A 19171-nucleotide genomic window follows, 5' to 3' on the forward strand; every position below is an offset into this window, starting at 1 on the left:
ATGACTGAGAAATTTCAAATTTTTGAATGAAACGTTTTTTTTCTAGAAGCCATACTTCTCGGAGCTCAGCACATTTGAAAAATGAGGCCATTCATGGACTAAGGATCTTAATGTAAGGCCAAGATTTTTTAAAATGGGGCTCTACGGGAACACAGGCAGACTGATTAGATGCCCTGATTGCATGATTTGACTGGGCGTGTTTTAGAACTATTTTTTGGGTGGGGGGGGGGTGAGGGGAGGAGGAGGCTCCTGCACCAGGATGAGTTGGACAGAACAAAAAGGTTTACATTTGGAGACAAACTAGAACAAAGAAACCCCATGTACAGCAGTGGAGGGGTTTTAGCCCTCAGATTTGTACAGCAGAGTCCTCACTGATCAAGTCAGGACAAGTAGAAGGGATGTGTGAAAATACAGGGCATTTGGCTGCGACGCTGAAGAAATGGTACAGAATGAACTAACCTGCAGAAATGAAAATTCTACCATGTAGGCAATCTGGGCATGCCAGAAAAAGGGGCATGCGGTTGCACGTGGATTCAATAAAGAGATCAAATGTATTTTTGGTGGGATGAGGTGGGATACAGGCTCAGGCAATGCAGGTAATGTCAGTGGCGAACTAGTCTCTTGTTTCCCTGGGAGACTCTATTATCCTGAATCCCTTGCAATGCAAAGTCATCATTAAGCAAATGCAGTGAACACGCACAGCAGGAAAGTAGCTAAACAAATATTTATTTCTCCAAGTCTGAACCACATAAGAGTGTCAACAGCAACAAGAAAGGACAGAATCAGGAAAAAGAAAAACACAAGGGACTTTGAAGTTCTGGAATGGGAAGATTTGTATAAAATCAACAGGAATTCATTATTAACACACACATAGGTATACTAAAGCTTGCAGAGCAACTAAGTTTCCTGCCTCCCAAACGGTCCATGTAATAGAAGAACTTCTTGAGCTAATGTCTATCCAGAGGGCTAGGAGAAGCCAAACAAGAATCCAGGCCGTTAAAATAACGAAGCAGGTGGGAAGCCAGGATACAGCAAAACAGAATGGCAAGCGCCATGATCACAAAGTCAACCTTGCCCATTCCACCCCTCTTGAGTTTGCCTGTACCAGACCTGGTGCGGCCCTGCTCCGCGGGGATTACTATGGGAGATGTCAGTACCTCCTGTGTGCCTCCAAGCTGTGCATCACAGGGGATCTCTGCATCCTTAAGGGTTTTTGAGGCTGTGGCCGTTGCAGGCCAGGGATAAGAGTGGGGTCAAGCCAGTGGTTTTAAGATTATGAGGATCTGCTAGCATTCCACTACGGAAAAGGAAGTACCAGCAGTTCAAATAAGCCTGGCTGCATGCCTGCACTGGGAAGAGTGTAAGGAGCACATTTACTCCCCCTGGATGGGCTACCCGCTTCGATCCCAGTGGGCAGGAAGTGGATGGAGCCTAGGGTCTGTTCCCCCAGTGACTGGCCAGAACAGCTGAAAAAGCGTGAAAGGGGAGCTAGACTAATAAAGGGCTGGCACAGCTTACTTCCCCCACGGATGAAGGGAGCAGTGGGGACCAAACTGTGACTCTCTGAGGCCCTGCTCCCGAGACAGTGCAGTTTCACAGTGCGCCTTACTCTGGCTGGACTACAAGCTGCCAATTCAACACAAAGAGAGTGAAGGAACACTGAATATAGACAAGAAACAGATGAAGTAAGAAGGAAACCATGCTGTCATCAACCAACTTGAAACCTGGTTGCAGCTAGCACAGTCCTGAATGCAATGTTGATAGGGCCTGAAAGATCAACTTTCAATATAGCAGAGCTAGTCAAAATATAATTCCCATTTTCTTCTGAAATTAGATTTTGGTATATAGGACATACAGAACGTCCGTAATCCATGTCTTACTGCGTAATATTCCACAGCATGGGTGCACACATAGACAGGGTTAGATGGAGGATAACAAACCCACCACAAAAACTCTTGTCAAAGTAACCTGAACGGCCACATGTTCCAAATTATCTTCGACCTAGTTTGCAATGTCCGCACCCAAATACTGCACGTTATCACTTGTGCATGCAAAGAAGATCTTTTCCAAATAAAAAAAATTGATTTGAATACACAAATAGTTTAATGAGTGTAAATTCTGTCATTTGCACATGTAGGTGAATTTGTGCACAGATCACATATGCAACATTGGCAGCACACACACCCTCACAGAGAATCCGTTTTGACCATTTGTCTTGATGGATTAGATGGAGACCCATAAAAACAGAGGAATTCAGAGTTAAAGATAAATTGCTGCCCTTAATGCTCTTTGTTATGCTTTGGCATTACAGGGAATTATCAAAGATATGCCAGTTTATCCCATCTTGTGTTTCTTTTGGAAAGAAAGTTATATTTTGCAATGTCTCCTGTAGGGTAATAATCCCTATATAGGATGCTCGTAGTTTGCTTGCTCAGTTTACCTACTGGGATAAACCAGGATTATGCATACAAATTGTCCTGTGATCTTTACACATGATCACCAGCAATGGTCAAGCGTAATCATTACTCAATTAGAACCTCTCTGAGGTGATCCATTAATGCTGTCCACAAATGAACTCTGTGAAAAGAATACTCGGATTTCTTAAACTGGGTTCACCTCTCTGAACCCGCTGCTCATAGCCCCAGAATGCTTAGCATGGGGGGGGGGGAAGATAGTTGTTAGAGGACAAAGAAAACAAAAAAGAATGACACAGTTGTCAAAGGAAGAACAGAGCTGCCATTGGGAAATGGACTGAACCCCAGTGTGTGCCAAATCCATCTCAGTGAAGAGTTTTACACCATCATCAGTAACTCCCTCCCTCTCTGGATCTTTCTACCGAAGCCTGGGGAAGTTGGACATCTTTGCCAAGGACGATTGTAAATAGTGGTATTACAAATTGTTATTCTTTTGTTACCCTCCCAGCAGTGTATTCTAAGAGGGGGGGGGCAACTGGCAGCTATTCTTCACCTTATGGATTGAACTAATTACTTCCATGGTGTGCCCAGCAGCCGCTGCTCTGACCCTGCCAGTCTCGCAGTCGGTAGCCCATCAAGCAGCTATGTTACCAGCAAAAGTGTTATCTCCTTACTTTTCCGAAAGCAACGAGGAAGCTTCATACTTCTAAGCCAACTTAACTATCTCCTCATGCCAGCTCCATTAACTCTCTTAATCGACTGGAAAGCATATGTTTTAGTGTTTCCCATGATAGCCTATCGACTCCGTGCGGAAAAGGTCTGGAGATATGGAAACCAAGGAATCCAGGAGGCAGACTTTTTGCTTTATTTCTTTTATAGCGAAATGTAGCCGGCCTCTGAAACACAGAGGAGATTGCTTAAAACAAAGGGAGATAGCAGCAGAAGTGGGAGGCTGATTTGAAGAAGGTGGCAAGTAAAAGGGAAGGATGCTGGAAGTAGAGATGTGATAAACTGTGATCAGAACTCCAATTACTCAGACTCATGTGCATGTCTCACCCCCACAGTCTCAGGACGTTTCTGATGCAGAGAGGGAGATGTATTTAATTTCTTAGAATAACTAACTATTGCTGAAGTGCAGGAGATTTGAAAGGTCAGGCGTAATTCGAATAAGCATGCCATAGTTTGGAGCTTTTCCAAACTCCTTTGGGTCAGCAGAACCAGGCTAGAATGGTGGCCAACCTATGGCTCCGGAGCCACATGCGGCTCTTCAGAAGTTAATATGCGGCTCCTTGTATAGGCACCGACTTCGGGGCTGGAGCTACAGGTGCCAACTTTCCACTGTGCCGGGGTGTGCTCACTGCTCAACCCCTGGCTCTGCCGCAGGCCTGGCCCCCACTCCACCCCTTCCCACCCCCTCCCCTGAGCCTGCAGTGCCCTTGCTCCTCCCCCTCCTGCACACCATGAAACAGCTGATCGGGAGGTGCAGGGAGGGAGGGGGAGGCGCTGATCGGCAGGGCTGCTGGTGGGCGGGAGGCGCTGGGAGCGGGGGTGGGGGAGCTGATGGGGGGCTGCTGATGTATTACTGTGGCTCTTTGGCAATGTACATTGGTAAATTCTGGCTCCTTCTGAGGATCAGGTTGGCCAACCCTGGCCTATAAGAATGGGCCCTCCCCCACAAGATTCTGGTTCTTCCTGACCACGGCTGGGAAGATAGCATGTCTCACAATATTTGGGGACTTCTGCTCCCATCTGGAAGCAGGAAATGCCAAGGTGGGCAGCAACAAGAGAATGAGAGAAACTGTCTGACTTATTTCAAGCCTTGCAGTTCACAGTCAGAGAGGGTTCATGGGAAGGTTCTGATTTGCTCTGAACCCGTTTGTTAAGAATGAGATTGGCATAGGCCTGAACCCAAACCTCAGAACCAAAGATCCTCAAACTGTAACAAGCTTTATCAAGTTCTACTGAGATGCCTCATTTTTCTTTCTTCCTACTATTCAACATGAAGTACCCCGCAATACAGCACCGCAATCACATTGCAGGACCGACATAAACACAACCCACACTGAGCCACTCTCTGAGGATTTAAAGTGTGACTCTACTCAGAAAAAAAGATGGTTAAAGAAAGCACTTTGTTACTGCACACACCGATATTCTCCCTAAGGGGGTCCATTATCCCCTTTTTACGCCAGCACAACTCCTATTAGCATTAATGGGAGATACACCCATGCATCAAGGGGATATCAGAACCTTTCCCCTTTTAAGGGCCTTCTGAGTCATGCCTGCTTAAGTTTGCTGACAAAAACAGATTGTTTTGTCTGGTCAGCAGCCCAGAGCTGTGAAGGAGGGAGCTGTTATGCGCTCCGGTCTCATGCATCATCAACAAACAGCCAAGTTACAGTCTGACTCCAGAATCTCTGTGGCTGAAGGAACTAATGCTGTCCTCCATGGAAGTGAATGCAGCTGGAAGCCAAAATAAAGCATATTTGCAAATAGAGGGTGGATTCATAGACTGATCAGTTCTAAGGCCAGAAGGGACCATTATGATCATCTAGCCTGACTTCCTGTCTAGGACAGGGCACAGAACTTCCCCCAAAGTAATTCCTGGAGCAGATCTTTTAGAAAATCACCCAATCTTGATGTAAATATTGAAAGCGATGGAGACTCCACTATGACCCTTGGTAAGTTGTATTCAATACACAGTCTGGAAGCACACTGGGCATAGCACACAACGCAGGAGGCAGCTGGTGGTTGAGCCTGGCGCAGCACGAAGCCTAGTAGTACGTGTTTGCAGGGTGGCAGCCACTCTTCCTAATTCTTTCCAGTCCTCCAGAATTCCATCAGCGACAGTCTCTGTTTTGTAAGCTGCTGTAACAGGGTCTGACCTCCTCCACCACTGGACTCTGCCAGTGCCTCTATTTCCACACTCCTGGGGTTTTCCAAAACTGTCCCAGTCCCCCATGCAAGTGTAACATGCACCCCTTCTGGGATCTAGTTATTAAAACAATGCAGCTCAACAAAACAAAACAGACCTGCAGCAATCTCAAGCTGGGTCTTCTTGTTCGATCAAGGGCAGCCTCATGGGTCTCAGCAGTCCACAGCATCCCTCCTGGGCTATTAGTCCACTGTAGCCTGCTGATGCAGACCAATACAAGGGGGACTCCCTCCCACACTTGTTGGAAGTCCCAGCCTGGCCACCTAAACCAATGCAAGTGTCAATTCCCTTCATCACCCCTCGCATTATCTGTGACAGACTCGTGTCTTCTAATCAAACCCTTCCTCAGGGCCTCCTAATTCCCTCTTTTATTCCTGTCCCTCACTGCAGGTAGCACCAGCCAGGGCTCCCTCTAACTGGAGTTGGAAGCCCCTTCTCCGGTCGTGTCTGACTCTGCGTGTCCTATAGAATCCTCCTTACAGATCTCTCATCTGTCGGTCTCTCTTCCAACTGAGCAGGTTCTTTTCCATCCTGGGCTACCATTACGTGCTGCCTGGTCACCTGACTCATCCATTGGCTGACACCGAACCCATCACTGGGCAGGCAGAAAAGTCGGCACAGTTGGAGTTGAGCCCAGCCTGCCGTAAAGGCCGAGCCCATCCTGTGACGGGTGCTGGTTACGTACATATGTTCTATAAATGCCTCCCAGCCATAATCAGGAAAAGACTAGCTGCTCTTTGTAGAGACGACCTCTGCTTCACAACACGCACCCTGCCGCTGAAGAAGCCAGAGTTGGCATTTTGTAGTATTCTTTTGAGCTGATAATCAATACTGTTTAGTATAGTGCAGCTCTGGGGCCCTCACTTCCCCTGCTTGTCAATGAAAAAATGAGACACTGCCTCAAAAGATGCACAAGAATATCCTGTAGCAATTGCCTGAGGTGCTACAGGTTACAACAGAGGTATGAATATCGGAGGCAGGAGGGAGGGCATCCTGGCGGGGCACTGACACAAATGACACAAGTTTCGGACACCGCCACAGAGCCAGACAGACAAGAAGGCACAACTACCATAGAAGCAGCAACCTAGATAGAATAACCTGTTGGGAAACTGATAAACCCATCATTAAATGGCAAGCCCACAATTAATTCCAAGGCGTGGATGGCGAGATCACAAGCTGCTCTCAGGCAGGGGCACTGGAAAGCTAAGCTGGGAGACTAGGACTCTGAATCTCAGGATCCTTCTGGGTTCCCCCCTGCTCCAGGGAGGGAATAAACTATGCTGGGTCAGAACCTGATGCAGGATATGCTCCCCAAAGCACTGGCAGTATCCGGCAGGTTTGGGGTGCGGGAGCCAAAGCTCCACCCATTTCCCACCCCTCTGTGCCAGGAAAGGCATGGGAAAGTAGTAGCTCCATGGAGCCTACTTCCCCTCCCATGGTGCGGGCAAGGCTGCAGATAGCCAGTTCCTTCTTATTAAGTCTATGTACTGTGGTAGCACAAGGTGCTGTCCATCCACACCTAACAGCCCTGTGATGCTGCACTCGCCAGGCCACAATCCGGCCCCAGATGGTTGATTAAAGTAATGGTGACGATCTGTGTAACTGTTACTTTACCAGACTAAGTGCTCGCAATTTTAGAGTAACAGGAAAGCTGTTTCACCCTCAAATATACAGGATTTCTTCCCCTGGGGTTTTAAAAATAATGCATTTACAAGCAAAATGATAAGAAAATAGCAGAAAGAAAAATAAACAACAACAACTGCATAGCTTGTGGGTGTTTATTCCCCCCCCCTCCTCTTAGTGGAACAGATTAATTCAAAGATAAGCCTCTGGGTAACATGGGGCTGGACTGATTCACTATCATGTGACAGATCAGTTTCATTTGGCCAAGAATCTCCAGAGGGCAGCATTCTTGGGAGACTCAGACATACACTCTCAAACATGCAGTTTACAGACTGTTGCCTGGGTCACCACAAACACATCCCCACTTCCCCCTCAAAGTATAGAGCAGCATGTCCAAGGAGCAGTGAACAAAAATGTATCCCAAAGGGGAAACAAATAAATAATGGATATATTTGTCTTCCTGGAAATGCTACTGGTATAAGACAACAACCAGAGCATTCGAATCATTTCTATTGTGTTCTGGTTTTGAGAGATTTCTGGGGAGATCTGTTTGTCTTGCATGATGTTGTCAAAGCCTTCCTGAACGCAGCAGTCATTGGTATTCCAGTGACAAGGGAGTTTTGTCTAAATGACCGAAAGATATGTAGAAGGGATGTATCCCTGCGCTGGACAACCACACACACCTGTTCCCACCCCCCGATCCCATTTGCAGTGCCAACCGCCCCTGACCAACTCCAAACCAACTACCCTTCTGATCCTTTGCTTGGTCCACCACTTGTCTCCTGGGATTAGCCCTGGCATTGGTCCACAGCACTTCCCTCAGTGGTGCCCCAGAATGCAGAGTGATTTCAGAGATGAGTGCTGTGGATCACAAGATTACAGAACAGGGCGTCCAGCATGCGATGGCATTGACAGACTGGAGTAACTGTCGCTAGCATATGAGAGAAGGCTTGTTGAATGGTGCAGATCAAGGAAGGCTGTAAGGAAGGATAGAGGGATGGATGTGGGGGAGGAGAGAAAGAAAAGAGTTTTATTATCAACATCAGGAAGCAGCTGAGGGACGAGAAGCTCAGATGGAGTGGGTGAATGAAGACTCGAGAAGCAGTGAAGTAAACAGGAATGCAGGAGCTAAAATTCAGCTCGCTAATTTAAGTGTGTCACCAGTTTGCCTAACCCAGGGGGGTGTCTCGTGAAGTGAGCTCACCCGGTTTTCAATAAACACACCAATGTCTAACTCAGGTTGGCCCACCTGGGCCTTACATTCCCACAGTGTGAATCAAGAAGTCTCTCAGTGACCTAAACACAAAGTGTGGTCAGCAATAGGCCCTGACCAGGCCTGCCTTCTTGGGTTATGGTAGAGGGAACACCCTTTTTCCCTCCCCAGGCTTCACCCAGGTACTGCTCTTTGACAGAAGCAACCAGCCCTTTTCATTTGGTCTGCTGGGCCCTGAGTGGTTGTCATCTGCTCCCAGCCCTTCTAGCCACTGGAAGACCAAGTCTTGCTGGTTTCACCTGCAGATGACCCTGGAAGGCCCTTCTAGGCAACCCTGAAGTTCCAAAACTTGCTGATATGGACCAGGACATAGGTGATCTGGCTTAGTGGTCAGAGCAGGAGTCATGTTTAGTGGGTGGAGCAGGCATCCAGGTTGGGGAATGAAGCCAAGGGTCAGCACCAAAGTCACCTGGCAGTTACCAGAACCAGAGGGCAAGCCAGAGTCAGGAACACAGCAGGAGCCAGGAACAGGGTTGGGTGTTGGAAGCAGACACAAGCAAGGCCCAATGCAGTCACAACAAGAAACCACCCTGCTGCTCAGACAAATGTGCTGTTCCTTCTCCAGGCTTAAATAGTGTAGCTGGACCAATCGGTGGAGCCGAGCGATCCTCCAATCACAGCTTCTGTGGGTGGTGCCTTGGCTGGAGCTATAGCCCGAAGTAGCTTCTCAGCCCACCTGGTTTCAGTAGTCATTGGGTGGAGCCCAGGATGTGGCAGCTGTCTAGGCACTCCCAGGCATGGCTTCAAGACCCAGGACATCATGCTCCTGCCCTTCTTTTCTCAGAGATCCGCTTCCCGGGGAAGAGCACAGCAAAGGAGTGGGATCTCCGGCAGCGAACGGCTAGTATATTGCCATCCCTAGCTGCCTAACTTCTGGCATCCAATTTTAAAAATGGTGGCCTCAACCTCTCTGTCCCGCAGTTGCCTCACCTGTATGATGGAGATAAAAGGCACTGCATTAGTCCAGAGTATTGCTAATCAGGCCCAAAGAGCGGGCAGATCAGCTGTAAGACTGGCTGGACTGATTCTTAATTGTTTATTTATGTGCTAAATATGAATGCCACACAGAGCTCAGCCTCTGGGGAAGACTGTATCGTCTAGTGGCTCGGGCACTGGACCTCGAACACAGGAGAGATGGGTTCTGTCCTCTGATCTGCTGTGTGACCCTGAGCAAGTCACTTCACTGCTGTCTCCCTTCCCACTCTGTGTCTATCTTTTCTATTTAGATTGTAAAGACTTCTTGGCAGGGCCAGTCCGTCACTGTATTTGTACGGTGCTGGGCAGAAGGGGGCTCCTAGTTGCTACTGTAAAAAATAATGAGAAATCGGAGTAATAATGTAGCCATTCTGCTCTGAGGAACAAGGTGAGCGAAGGAGGGGAGAGACGTCAAAGAAATAGAAAGGATTTGGGGTGTCACCTATTCACGGTGTTGCTACCTGAACACTGATCTTTGACCAAAATCTTTTTCTCATTTAACAGCCAGAAAAGCAATCCATGGGAGACAATAAAACCATTATAGAGTGGCGCTGGTTGTTACTTTTAACTGAAACAGAGACAACAGATCGTCTCCTTTAATACTGTCACAAAGGTCAAAATTAGCCATCCCTAAGGCCAACATGTTCTTGAAATGCTCAAGTGCTTGTATGTGGGCCGTTATGACTAAGCCACTCTCCAGAATGAGAAATGTCCAGCTAAGAACACCACTCCAACTAGCGCAACAATTCCTATCTATGGATAATGTGTAATGCGTTCAGAGATGGTGTCAACGGCTGCTCATAAAACCGGATTCGTCAGCCGTTTCAAAGGAGTCTGTCAGCTCTTTCTATTATAACTTTGGAAGATAATATATTTATGCTGTTGTTTAAAAATATCTTTCTAGATGCTTGAAAATATAAAAGCTTTTCCTACCAATTCTGAGCTTATTTCCTCTACCGCAGCCCAAGTAAATCTGACTTTTACATATTGGTCTCAGAGGAAAACTTCATAGCTTTTCTTTGCCTGTTTCCTTATTTATGCAGCAGCATCCAGGTGAATGCCGATGCAGGAAGTGGGATCTGCAACCACAAGCTAGTGCGGTTTTGGTGAGACCTACAGAAACAGTTGCTGGCTTTTCATTTTCTCCTGGCGGAGGCTCTTTTTGGAAGTTGTTAAGAACATGGAAGATATTCCCACATTTCAAGACAGCCATAGTTGGGAATTAAAATACCTACTGATACCTTTAAAACGGCATTAGTTTCCAAAGAATTTGTAGCACTTTACACATTATTTATTAATTGAGTTCTAATTAATCCTCAGAACTCCAATGAGGCATGCATTTTTTTTTTTTAATCTCCCACTTAGCAGATAGGGCAGAGAGAAGTTAGGGGACGTGTCTGACGTCATGCAAGTGAGTCAGTAGCAGAGCCAAACACAACACTCTCATCCCCTGCTCTAATCTCTAGACCACTCTCCTTCATATGCTGTCATTTAAATAAAAAGGCCTATTGGCAAGGAAAGGTGAAGAAAGCAGCCATGCATGAAATGTGCCCTACAGTATATTAATGGGAGATTGCCAGACAAACCAAACAAGGCCTTTGATCGCATCATCTTAGGCTTGTTGTCTCTGCTTGTTTGCATCTCACTGTGTGCTTGCTGCCAGATTCCCAGCTGGAAGGGAAAGATTTGCTTTCCGTAGCCCACTCTGGACTCAGCTGCAATCATGCAGAGCATTGAAAAAAATCCCATTGAACCGGGATTCATTCTGAACGCGTAAAACCCAGACAAATGACTGCTTTCCCAAAGTGAATCCCATTTCACAGCAACTAGGTTATTAGTGTGGAACGCCATATGAGTAGCCTGCATTCAAAAGCCCTCTGCATTATTAATAGAATATGAGCTTTTGACATCAAAGGAGATCCATTATATATGCTAAATGGTGGCAAAAATTGTACCCGCACTTCAAACCTTTTCAGTTCTTTGTCCCTGGTAAATCAATCAAGGTTGACAGGCGCTTTAAGGAGAGTAATCGTTGCAATGATCCTGTCAATGGATAACATAATGGAACATTGTCTCTGTGCTGCGTGAAGACATGGAGCTAGTCAATTATGGACAACACTTCACGCAGCCGCCTGCTTTCACGTGAAGTGCTGCTGTTGAAGTATTAGAATCCCAACAAATGTCTGCAGTGGCATACAATGTAAAATGAGACCTCCTGAAGCTTTGGAAAATTAATTAGCAACAACACTGGCCTATTCCCACACTTTCAAACATCGGCCTGATAACACTAACGATGCACTTCCCCCGCCTCTTGGAGCATTCGATGGACTGTATTTACATACACAATTTTTAATCTCCAACACTTTCCCCCCGCCCCTTCAAACACACAAAACTCTCAAACCGAGGCGTCTTTTTATATCTTTTATGCAGCGATCCTAGCAGCGGAGTCAATGATATTTCCAACGGTTCGCACAATTCCTACACATGCAGCTGAAAATGCTACAGCTTGGAGACTATTTCATTTGGAAAACAGTGGCAACTTCCGGTGGCTCCTTTAAATGCATCCCCTTGGTGTTTTCAAATCCGCAAGCATTCCCATTCACATCTAGATACGTGCATATCAATACACATTCTGCTCTATGCAGAGATTAATGCTTTGGATTGAGGACAGGGTATATCCTCCAAATGAAACAGGAGATCAGTGGGCTGAAAAGCCCGCCTCTGAAGTTGAACAGCAGCGTAGCTATTGTTTGGGGACCTGCCACTGAACCGGTTCATTGTGCTCCCTTGTATGACACATTGGCTCGCACTGCAAACAAACCCTACGCTGCATTAAGTGACACAGCAACTACATAGGTTGGGGGCGCTGACACTTCATAATATATTGCCTGCCAGCAGCACCAGAATGAACTGCAGCGGGCTGGGAGCCAACATGCGCTTTCAGCTTCCAGCTACCACCGAACACAAACCTACGAGTCAGAGGGGGAGGCAGCGTTTTTTATTTAATTGTTGGCACCTATTTCCTACATCCCTTTTTAAGGGAGAGTTTGGACTAATTTCCCTTGTTAACAGAAAGAACCTGTCACACACATATGTTAAGTCTCCAATTTTCTGTCCATTTTAGGGACTGTTACATCACTGTAGCATCTGAGCGCCTTGCAGTCTTTAATGCATTTAGCCACATAACCTCCCTGCGAGGTAGGGCAGTGCTATTCCCCCATTGTACACGTGGGAAACTGAGGTACAAAGAAACAAAGTGACTTGCCCAAGGTCTCACAGGAAGCCTGTGGCAGAATCAGGGCTTCAACCCAGGTCTCCCAAGCCCTATATTATTGCCCTTTGGGGGCGGGGGAGGGATAGCTCAGTGGTTTGAGCATTGGCCTGCTCAACCCAGGGTTGTGAGTTCAATCCTTGAGGGGGCCACTTAGGGATCTGGAGCAAAATCAGTACTTGGTCCTGCTAGTGAAGGCAGGGGGCTGGACTCAATGACATTTCAGGGTCCCTTCCAGTTCTAGGAGATAGGATATCTCCATTAATTCCCCCCCCCCAAATACTGAGCCATCCTTCCTCTCTCGCAAAGGAGCCTTCAAGAGTTAGGCACCCAACTTGAGGAATTGGGTGCCTAACTCCCTTAGCCTCCTTGGAAAATCTCAGCCTACTTTATTAAGCACCCTCAAGTCTAATATGTATTTGAAGGGGTAAACTGGGACTGTGGTACAGAGGTGAAGCAACTTGCCCCAGAACTTCTACAGGGTCCTTGACAGCACCATGAATAGATGCCAACAGTGCTGATGCCCAGTCCCCATTCTCCATGCTTCCCACCAAATGTAGTCAACACACACCTGGCAGTGCTTTTGGGAAGAGAAGAACTGGCCAAGACATTCTGCCATTCCTTGCACCTAATCTCAGCCCCTTTCCCTTCTTATCTAGCATTGGACTCTGCTGTTCTGTGCTCTGGGACTTCTCCTCCAAGGACATCCTGGAATGCACAGCATGCCTAGAAAAGCCCAAAACTACAGCATGCCCTGAGTGTGTCATATTAGAAAAACACTAGGGAAGCAGCTGAGAGGTGATGGTTAAAGGCTGCCTGGAACGGGCAGCTGGACAGCGCTACCAGGCCAGCTGCCACTGCTGATAAACCTGCAGCGAGCGTGGAAGAAGCCTGTTCACTAGAGAGCAATCAACGGGAAAGTGGGGGGAAGAAGGCCATAAGGCCCTGAGGCTCCCTCCCTATTAATGAGGGAGAGGCGAGGAGCTGTACCAGTCAGACAGCAGTGTAAACACACTGAACCCAAATTCTTGAGGCAGAGCAGGATCCCTTTTGAAGCTCTCTCCTGGCAGAGCTGGAGAAGATCGTGAAGTCCCACCCCCAATGTGGAGCAAACCTGATGGACATATATCCTGAGAGGCAGCTGGGCCACAGACACTCTCGTGTAGGTCGGTGCTGGCTGTAGAGATTCCCTTCTGAGAATACCTGCCAGCCCAGGAAGGGCTTTCCCGATTCCCATTTAGAGTCCTCCTAAAAGGAGAAGTGCTGCCTGAGAGGGGAGGAGGTGGCAGCAGTAGGAAAGAATGTACCGAGACCGGGTCCTCAGAAGAGCCAGCTAAGAATCTAAACATTTCTATGCTGATTCTCCCAAGTTCGAGGGTCACGCATCACTAGTTTAAACAGAGGACCTCGAAATTTGGGAGGGATTAACAAGCTTGTCTCCCTAGTCCTTCTGCTGGTATACACCTTGGCACAACTCCATCTCTAGTTCTCTCTTGTCAGCTCTGTACTTCAAAGCAATTACAGACAAGTCTCTATTACGTGAGACCACGAGAAACAATTTCTGCATTGCTCCTTGATGGGAAAACTTTGGGCTGGCATTACTGCCATCAGGAAAATGGCCTTGTTTCTGATCACCTCGCTTCCAGTCCTCAGACTTGGCTGCTCTTGTCTCTGATGCAGTTAATGCGTTGTTTTCCTGAAGCCAAAGGTGGGGAGCTCCTACCCTTTCCCTCTACCCTTCTGCCCCCGAATCTCTCACTTTGGTTAATTGAGATGGCATTATGGAGACAGGGAGGATGCGAGTGCCACACACCAGCTGTCATGTCATTCACAAGGAACCCCCGCTCATACCACAGAGCTAGAAACATAATGTGTGGAGGGGTGAGGGAGGGAGAAAACAGAGATTGAGGAAATACAACTGTGGTCAATGAAAGGAGTCAGAATATGACAAACTAAAACAGATTTCTGCTGAGAACCGAAGCCTCCATCCTCTAGAATCCTTCCCTCAGTCTAGCTAAAAATGCGACTGATATCTTACAGAGCTGCTCAAAAAATTTCTGACTAAATGGTTTTCCATTGAAAAAAGCTGATGCCAAGAAATCAATTTTTTTGTATGTGAAAATGTATCAACATGATCAACCTTTCCAACAGGAAATTATCAAAGCATTTCATTTTGACTTTATCATTGTTTACTTTTATGAATATAATATAATGGTTGAAACTTTTTTATTATAACGTAACATAAAAGTCAAAATTATAAAGCCAGACACTCTGGTTACTTTCTGCAGACCTCAGAAAGCTGTGAAGCTCAAAACCTTGTTCCCTTCCACCAGAGAAGTTGGTCCAGTAAAAGATATTACCTCACCCACCTTGTCAAAGTTAAAATGAAACATTTAGACTTTATCCAAATGAAATGTTTCAATGAGGTTGGAACAAAATAGTTTAGAATATTTCATTTTGTGAATAATAATAATTCCAAGATTTTGACTTTTTGTCCAAATTTGGAAATCTTGGATTTCCGGAGGGACTGAAATTCTGTTTTTCAGCCTGCTCTAACGTCTTACAACCTTACAAGTAGGATGACTTAGGCTGATAATATTTTCTACGTGGACAACTGTAAGATGTATAACCACAACACACAACTTGGAGAGAAGGGGTTGTGATCTCCACTGGTAATTGACGGAAAAATGGTGACAAACATATTGTCATTAACATTTGAAAATATTTCATGCTTCACATTAAAAACAAAATTCATAGACTTTCATTAAGCCTCACATTTATCTTTTTTTTTTAAAGGAAAATAAAAACAAAATAAGAGAAATGTTGCTTACAAACGAGAAATCTTCAGCATTCTGACAGAGTAGCTTGGGGAAAATAGCTTGTCTCTGAAATCTTTCTTCCTCTTCGAAGATGTTCCCATACATGAAGCCATTCATCATGGTGGAGTGGGCATGGATGTCAATATAGAACTCCAGGCTAATTTTCTATTGAGGAGACAGACAAACAAGCAAACATGAGCTAGACCACAAAAACATTTTAAAGGAGAAGCCTGTGTTAACAGTAAGGCTGCCATCCTTAAAACCATATAGTAGTTGTAGGATCTGCATAATCAGAGAGATATGCTGGCTATATTGCTTTCATTGAATCATAGAATCATAGAATATCAGGGTTGGAAGGGACCTCAGGAGGTCATCTAGTCCAACCCCCTGCTCAAAGCAGGACCAATTCCCAACTAAATCATCCCAGCCAGGGCTTTGTCAAGCCGGGCCTTAAAAACCTCCAAGGAAGGAGACTCCACCACCTCCCTAGGTAACGCATTCCAGTGCTTCACCACCCTCCTAGTGAAATAGTGAAATAGTGTTTCCTGTTAAATCAAATGCTTTGATTTATACAAACCTATCCATGCCTCTTTGGCTCTTCAAAACTGGGGTTGAAATCTTGCAAACAAATGTTCTCTTGTGGGATTGTCAGTATATGCTGATCCCCATTGGGGTGGAAATATCCGAGTCTACTAACTCTCTAAACACTAAGGAGGACCCAATGCAGAGAAAAAGGCAGAGTGCCCTCAGTTCTGACCTTTCTTTTCTCTGCTGTTTGTAGCCCCCTGTGCTTCTCTTCTTCATTGTACTCCCTAAATGGCTAGCAAGCTTCACTCTCCCTACCCAACTTGATTCCCCTGTGTTCCAGGTGTCAGCCTGACCATCTAATGACAATGCAGTCCACTTCCATGCAAGGACCTTAGTTTGAGGTCAAAGGCTCCAGGCTCCATTGGGAACCCTCAGAAGTGCCTTGCTCAGCCCCTTAGGGAGGGGTTGCTTTGGGTCACTCTCACGTGACACATCCTGATTTGTTTTTCTACTCTTAAATGCTCAGATTTCCAGGCCTCAAGTGTGACATAAAAAGCTAGAACAGAATAGAACTCCATACACAGCCCTCCAACCCTCCTGAGCCAGAGGAAGAGATCCTGCAATACAGGGACTTGGGTGGTGAGAAGCATGGAGCATTACTAGAAGACTCCCTGCCTATAAAATGGACCATAGTAAAATCTCACAAGTAGCCAGAGTCTCACATTTAAGACCAAAATGTTTATAATACCCAGTAATTTAGTTACAATCAATACCTAGGGCCAAAATAATGACCTTACTCTTCAAGTGCATCTCTCATTGATATAAATGGGATATCAACAGCCAATCATATAGAACACTGTTATAATATATGTAGATTCCTGATCCCAACACAGCACTGGAGTTGCCCTACAGACATAGGTTACCCTTAATAGTAAACTGCAGGCAAAAAAATTGCTGTGAATATATGTTGATAACAATATTATAACAAATCCACCCAGGTCTTCACACTTTTCACCGTGCTGCACAACATGCGGCTACTAGGAACTTCATGGTGACAGCAGGGATAAAATTCAGATCTTCCTGCTCCAAGGGTGCAGGCCCCCTTACTGGAGCTAAGGGGAAAAAATTCTGTTAGCACTATAGGAACTGTAACACTCAGCTAAGTAGTCCTGCCACTATCCAGTACCAGGTGGTGGTATGTGAATATACCAGCCAGTACAGTACAATGCATAAATATATGCAGTAAGTTTAGGCAGCATATAACGTATGCTAAGCTTGATAAGAATACATGCTGCTGCCGAGCAGTATCTAGGAGGACACTGCATTACAAGACAGTCCAATGTAATACAAAAGCATTTCACGTGACACTAGTGGCAGCTCTCCTAGATGCTCTCTAATGAGGGAAGAACATAATTTGGCATGTGATACTAATATGATTCAGATTTACTTTCCCTTGGCAGTAAACCAATGCACAACCCACAATGACTGTTTAGTTTAATTAAACAGCCAAGAGAGTAATATTGCATCTTATTAAGCCTCTCCTGTGTTAAGATGCTAGTTAATGCAATATCAATAGGTGACTATACTACATAGAAAAAGGAGTACTTGATTGCATTTGACTCTAATATAATATAGTTAATTGTTTGCTACTGCCAAAACATTATACTGTGCTGTAGAGGACCAGCTTAACAATAAAAGGACACCAGCAATTCAGAGTTATACTATGGAGAGGAAAGATTAGCATATATTGTATGAAATATCAAGCAGAATTTTCCTCTTTAGAAAAAATCAGTTTCAAAGCATAAAGAAATTAATAACACTGGAGCATATTACTTTCCATATTATAATTTCCCCATCAGAAAGAAAATCTGATGCAATCGGATACTTCTCAGCATTTCATAATAAAATACTGTAGCACATTATAATAGTAGATTTGTAATGAGTGAATTGACATCTAAGAGGATTTATGATCTAGATATCTAAGGTATTTCTAAGGCCTCTTCTACATTTGTATCTAAGTGCCATACAAATTTAAGATACATAAGAAACCATAACCTAAATGGTGTTACTTCCCTTCATTTCCCCACCTATGGGTGTGCATTAAAGTAAGATTTAGTTGTAGAGATGGGATTGTGTTGTCATTTACATACACAGTTCTTGGAGGAAGACCCTCAAACATGCCTCATATTTGGATCTAAATTCAGTCACCTTTGGATTCTTCTGATAATGATCTTATCTATGGATATAGGATACCCATCTACATGTATTTGAAAGTCCGACATCCATGGAAGCAAAGGATTTTTTTTAGAGATGAATTTAGCCTCTGTCTCTGGGTGCGGTGGAGTTGGTACTCTCCTCTCACCTTTCCTTGATCTGAGTATAACCTGCTCTAAGCACCCATGAATCCTGAACCCAGGGCCGGCGCTTCCACTAGGCGACCCTAGGTGGTCGCCTAGGGTGGCAGGATTTAGGGGGCTGCATTTTGCCGCCCGAAGTGCCCTGAAGACGCAGAGTGGAAGGACCCCCGCCGCCGAATGCTCAGAGGAGCGCTGCCTCCTAGGGTGGCAAAAACCCTGGCGCCGCTCCTGCCTGAACCACTGCCTAATATCACTTGCACCTTAAATAAGATGGTTGAAGGCATTCCGTTTTTGTGACTTACACACACAACGCAATAAGAATACCGAACTAATATAAGGCTCTTTTAATCCGTAGGTCTATGTGTTTTACAAAAGTGGTAAGTAGCATCATCATGTTACAGAACTGGACCCTGAGGCACAGAGTTGAAATGACTTTCCCAAGTTTACACAGCAGGCCAGTGGTAGAACCAAGAACATATCCCAGCTATCCTGAGATCCAGTATAGTACGCTAGCATAGTATTATTAAAGGGTATTCCTATCTTCTCCCAGTCTCCTGGATAAAATAGAAGTCTTCTGAGGAACTAGAATTCTCTTGGGATTCTGAAATTCCTTTTTTTTAAATGATCAAGCCTGCTGCATTCGTGTCACCACCTTCTAAGCAGAGTCATGTGATTAATTAAAAATTTTCAAATAATGCTTTTGAAAAATATAATGAGATTCAGCAGATAAATTATCTGATGGGCAAATAATTTAAAAATATTAATCCAATATCTTGAAATGTATCATAAGTTATCTAACGAATATTATTTAACTAGTTCTTCTTCTGATCATATCTCATCTTTGTCCCTCAAATCCATATCAAATCCATCTCCATCCCACACATCCCAGTCCAAATCTGCAGTAGCCCATCCTATTCAGTGACATGTTACACATTGCTATAATAATTGCCATTTACAGGAACTACTCCCAGATGGTGAT

The 19171-nt window shown here is 45.3% G+C and overlaps 1 protein-coding gene across 1 annotated transcript in view; it reads right to left on the bottom strand.

The window, feature by feature from the left end:
* AGBL4 (AGBL carboxypeptidase 4) overlaps window positions 1–19171 on the bottom strand; it is a 1406728-nt gene that overhangs the window by 130608 nt on the left and 1256949 nt on the right. The window contains exon 10 of the mRNA XM_065409275.1: window positions 15320–15472. Within this exon, the coding sequence (XP_065265347.1) occupies window positions 15320–15472 (153 nt within the window). The remainder of the gene's footprint in view (window positions 1–15319; window positions 15473–19171) is intronic.

The sequence above is a fragment of the Emys orbicularis genome, chromosome 8 (genome assembly GCF_028017835.1).
Source record: "Emys orbicularis isolate rEmyOrb1 chromosome 8, rEmyOrb1.hap1, whole genome shotgun sequence".
NCBI lineage: Eukaryota > Metazoa > Chordata > Testudines > Emydidae > Emys > Emys orbicularis.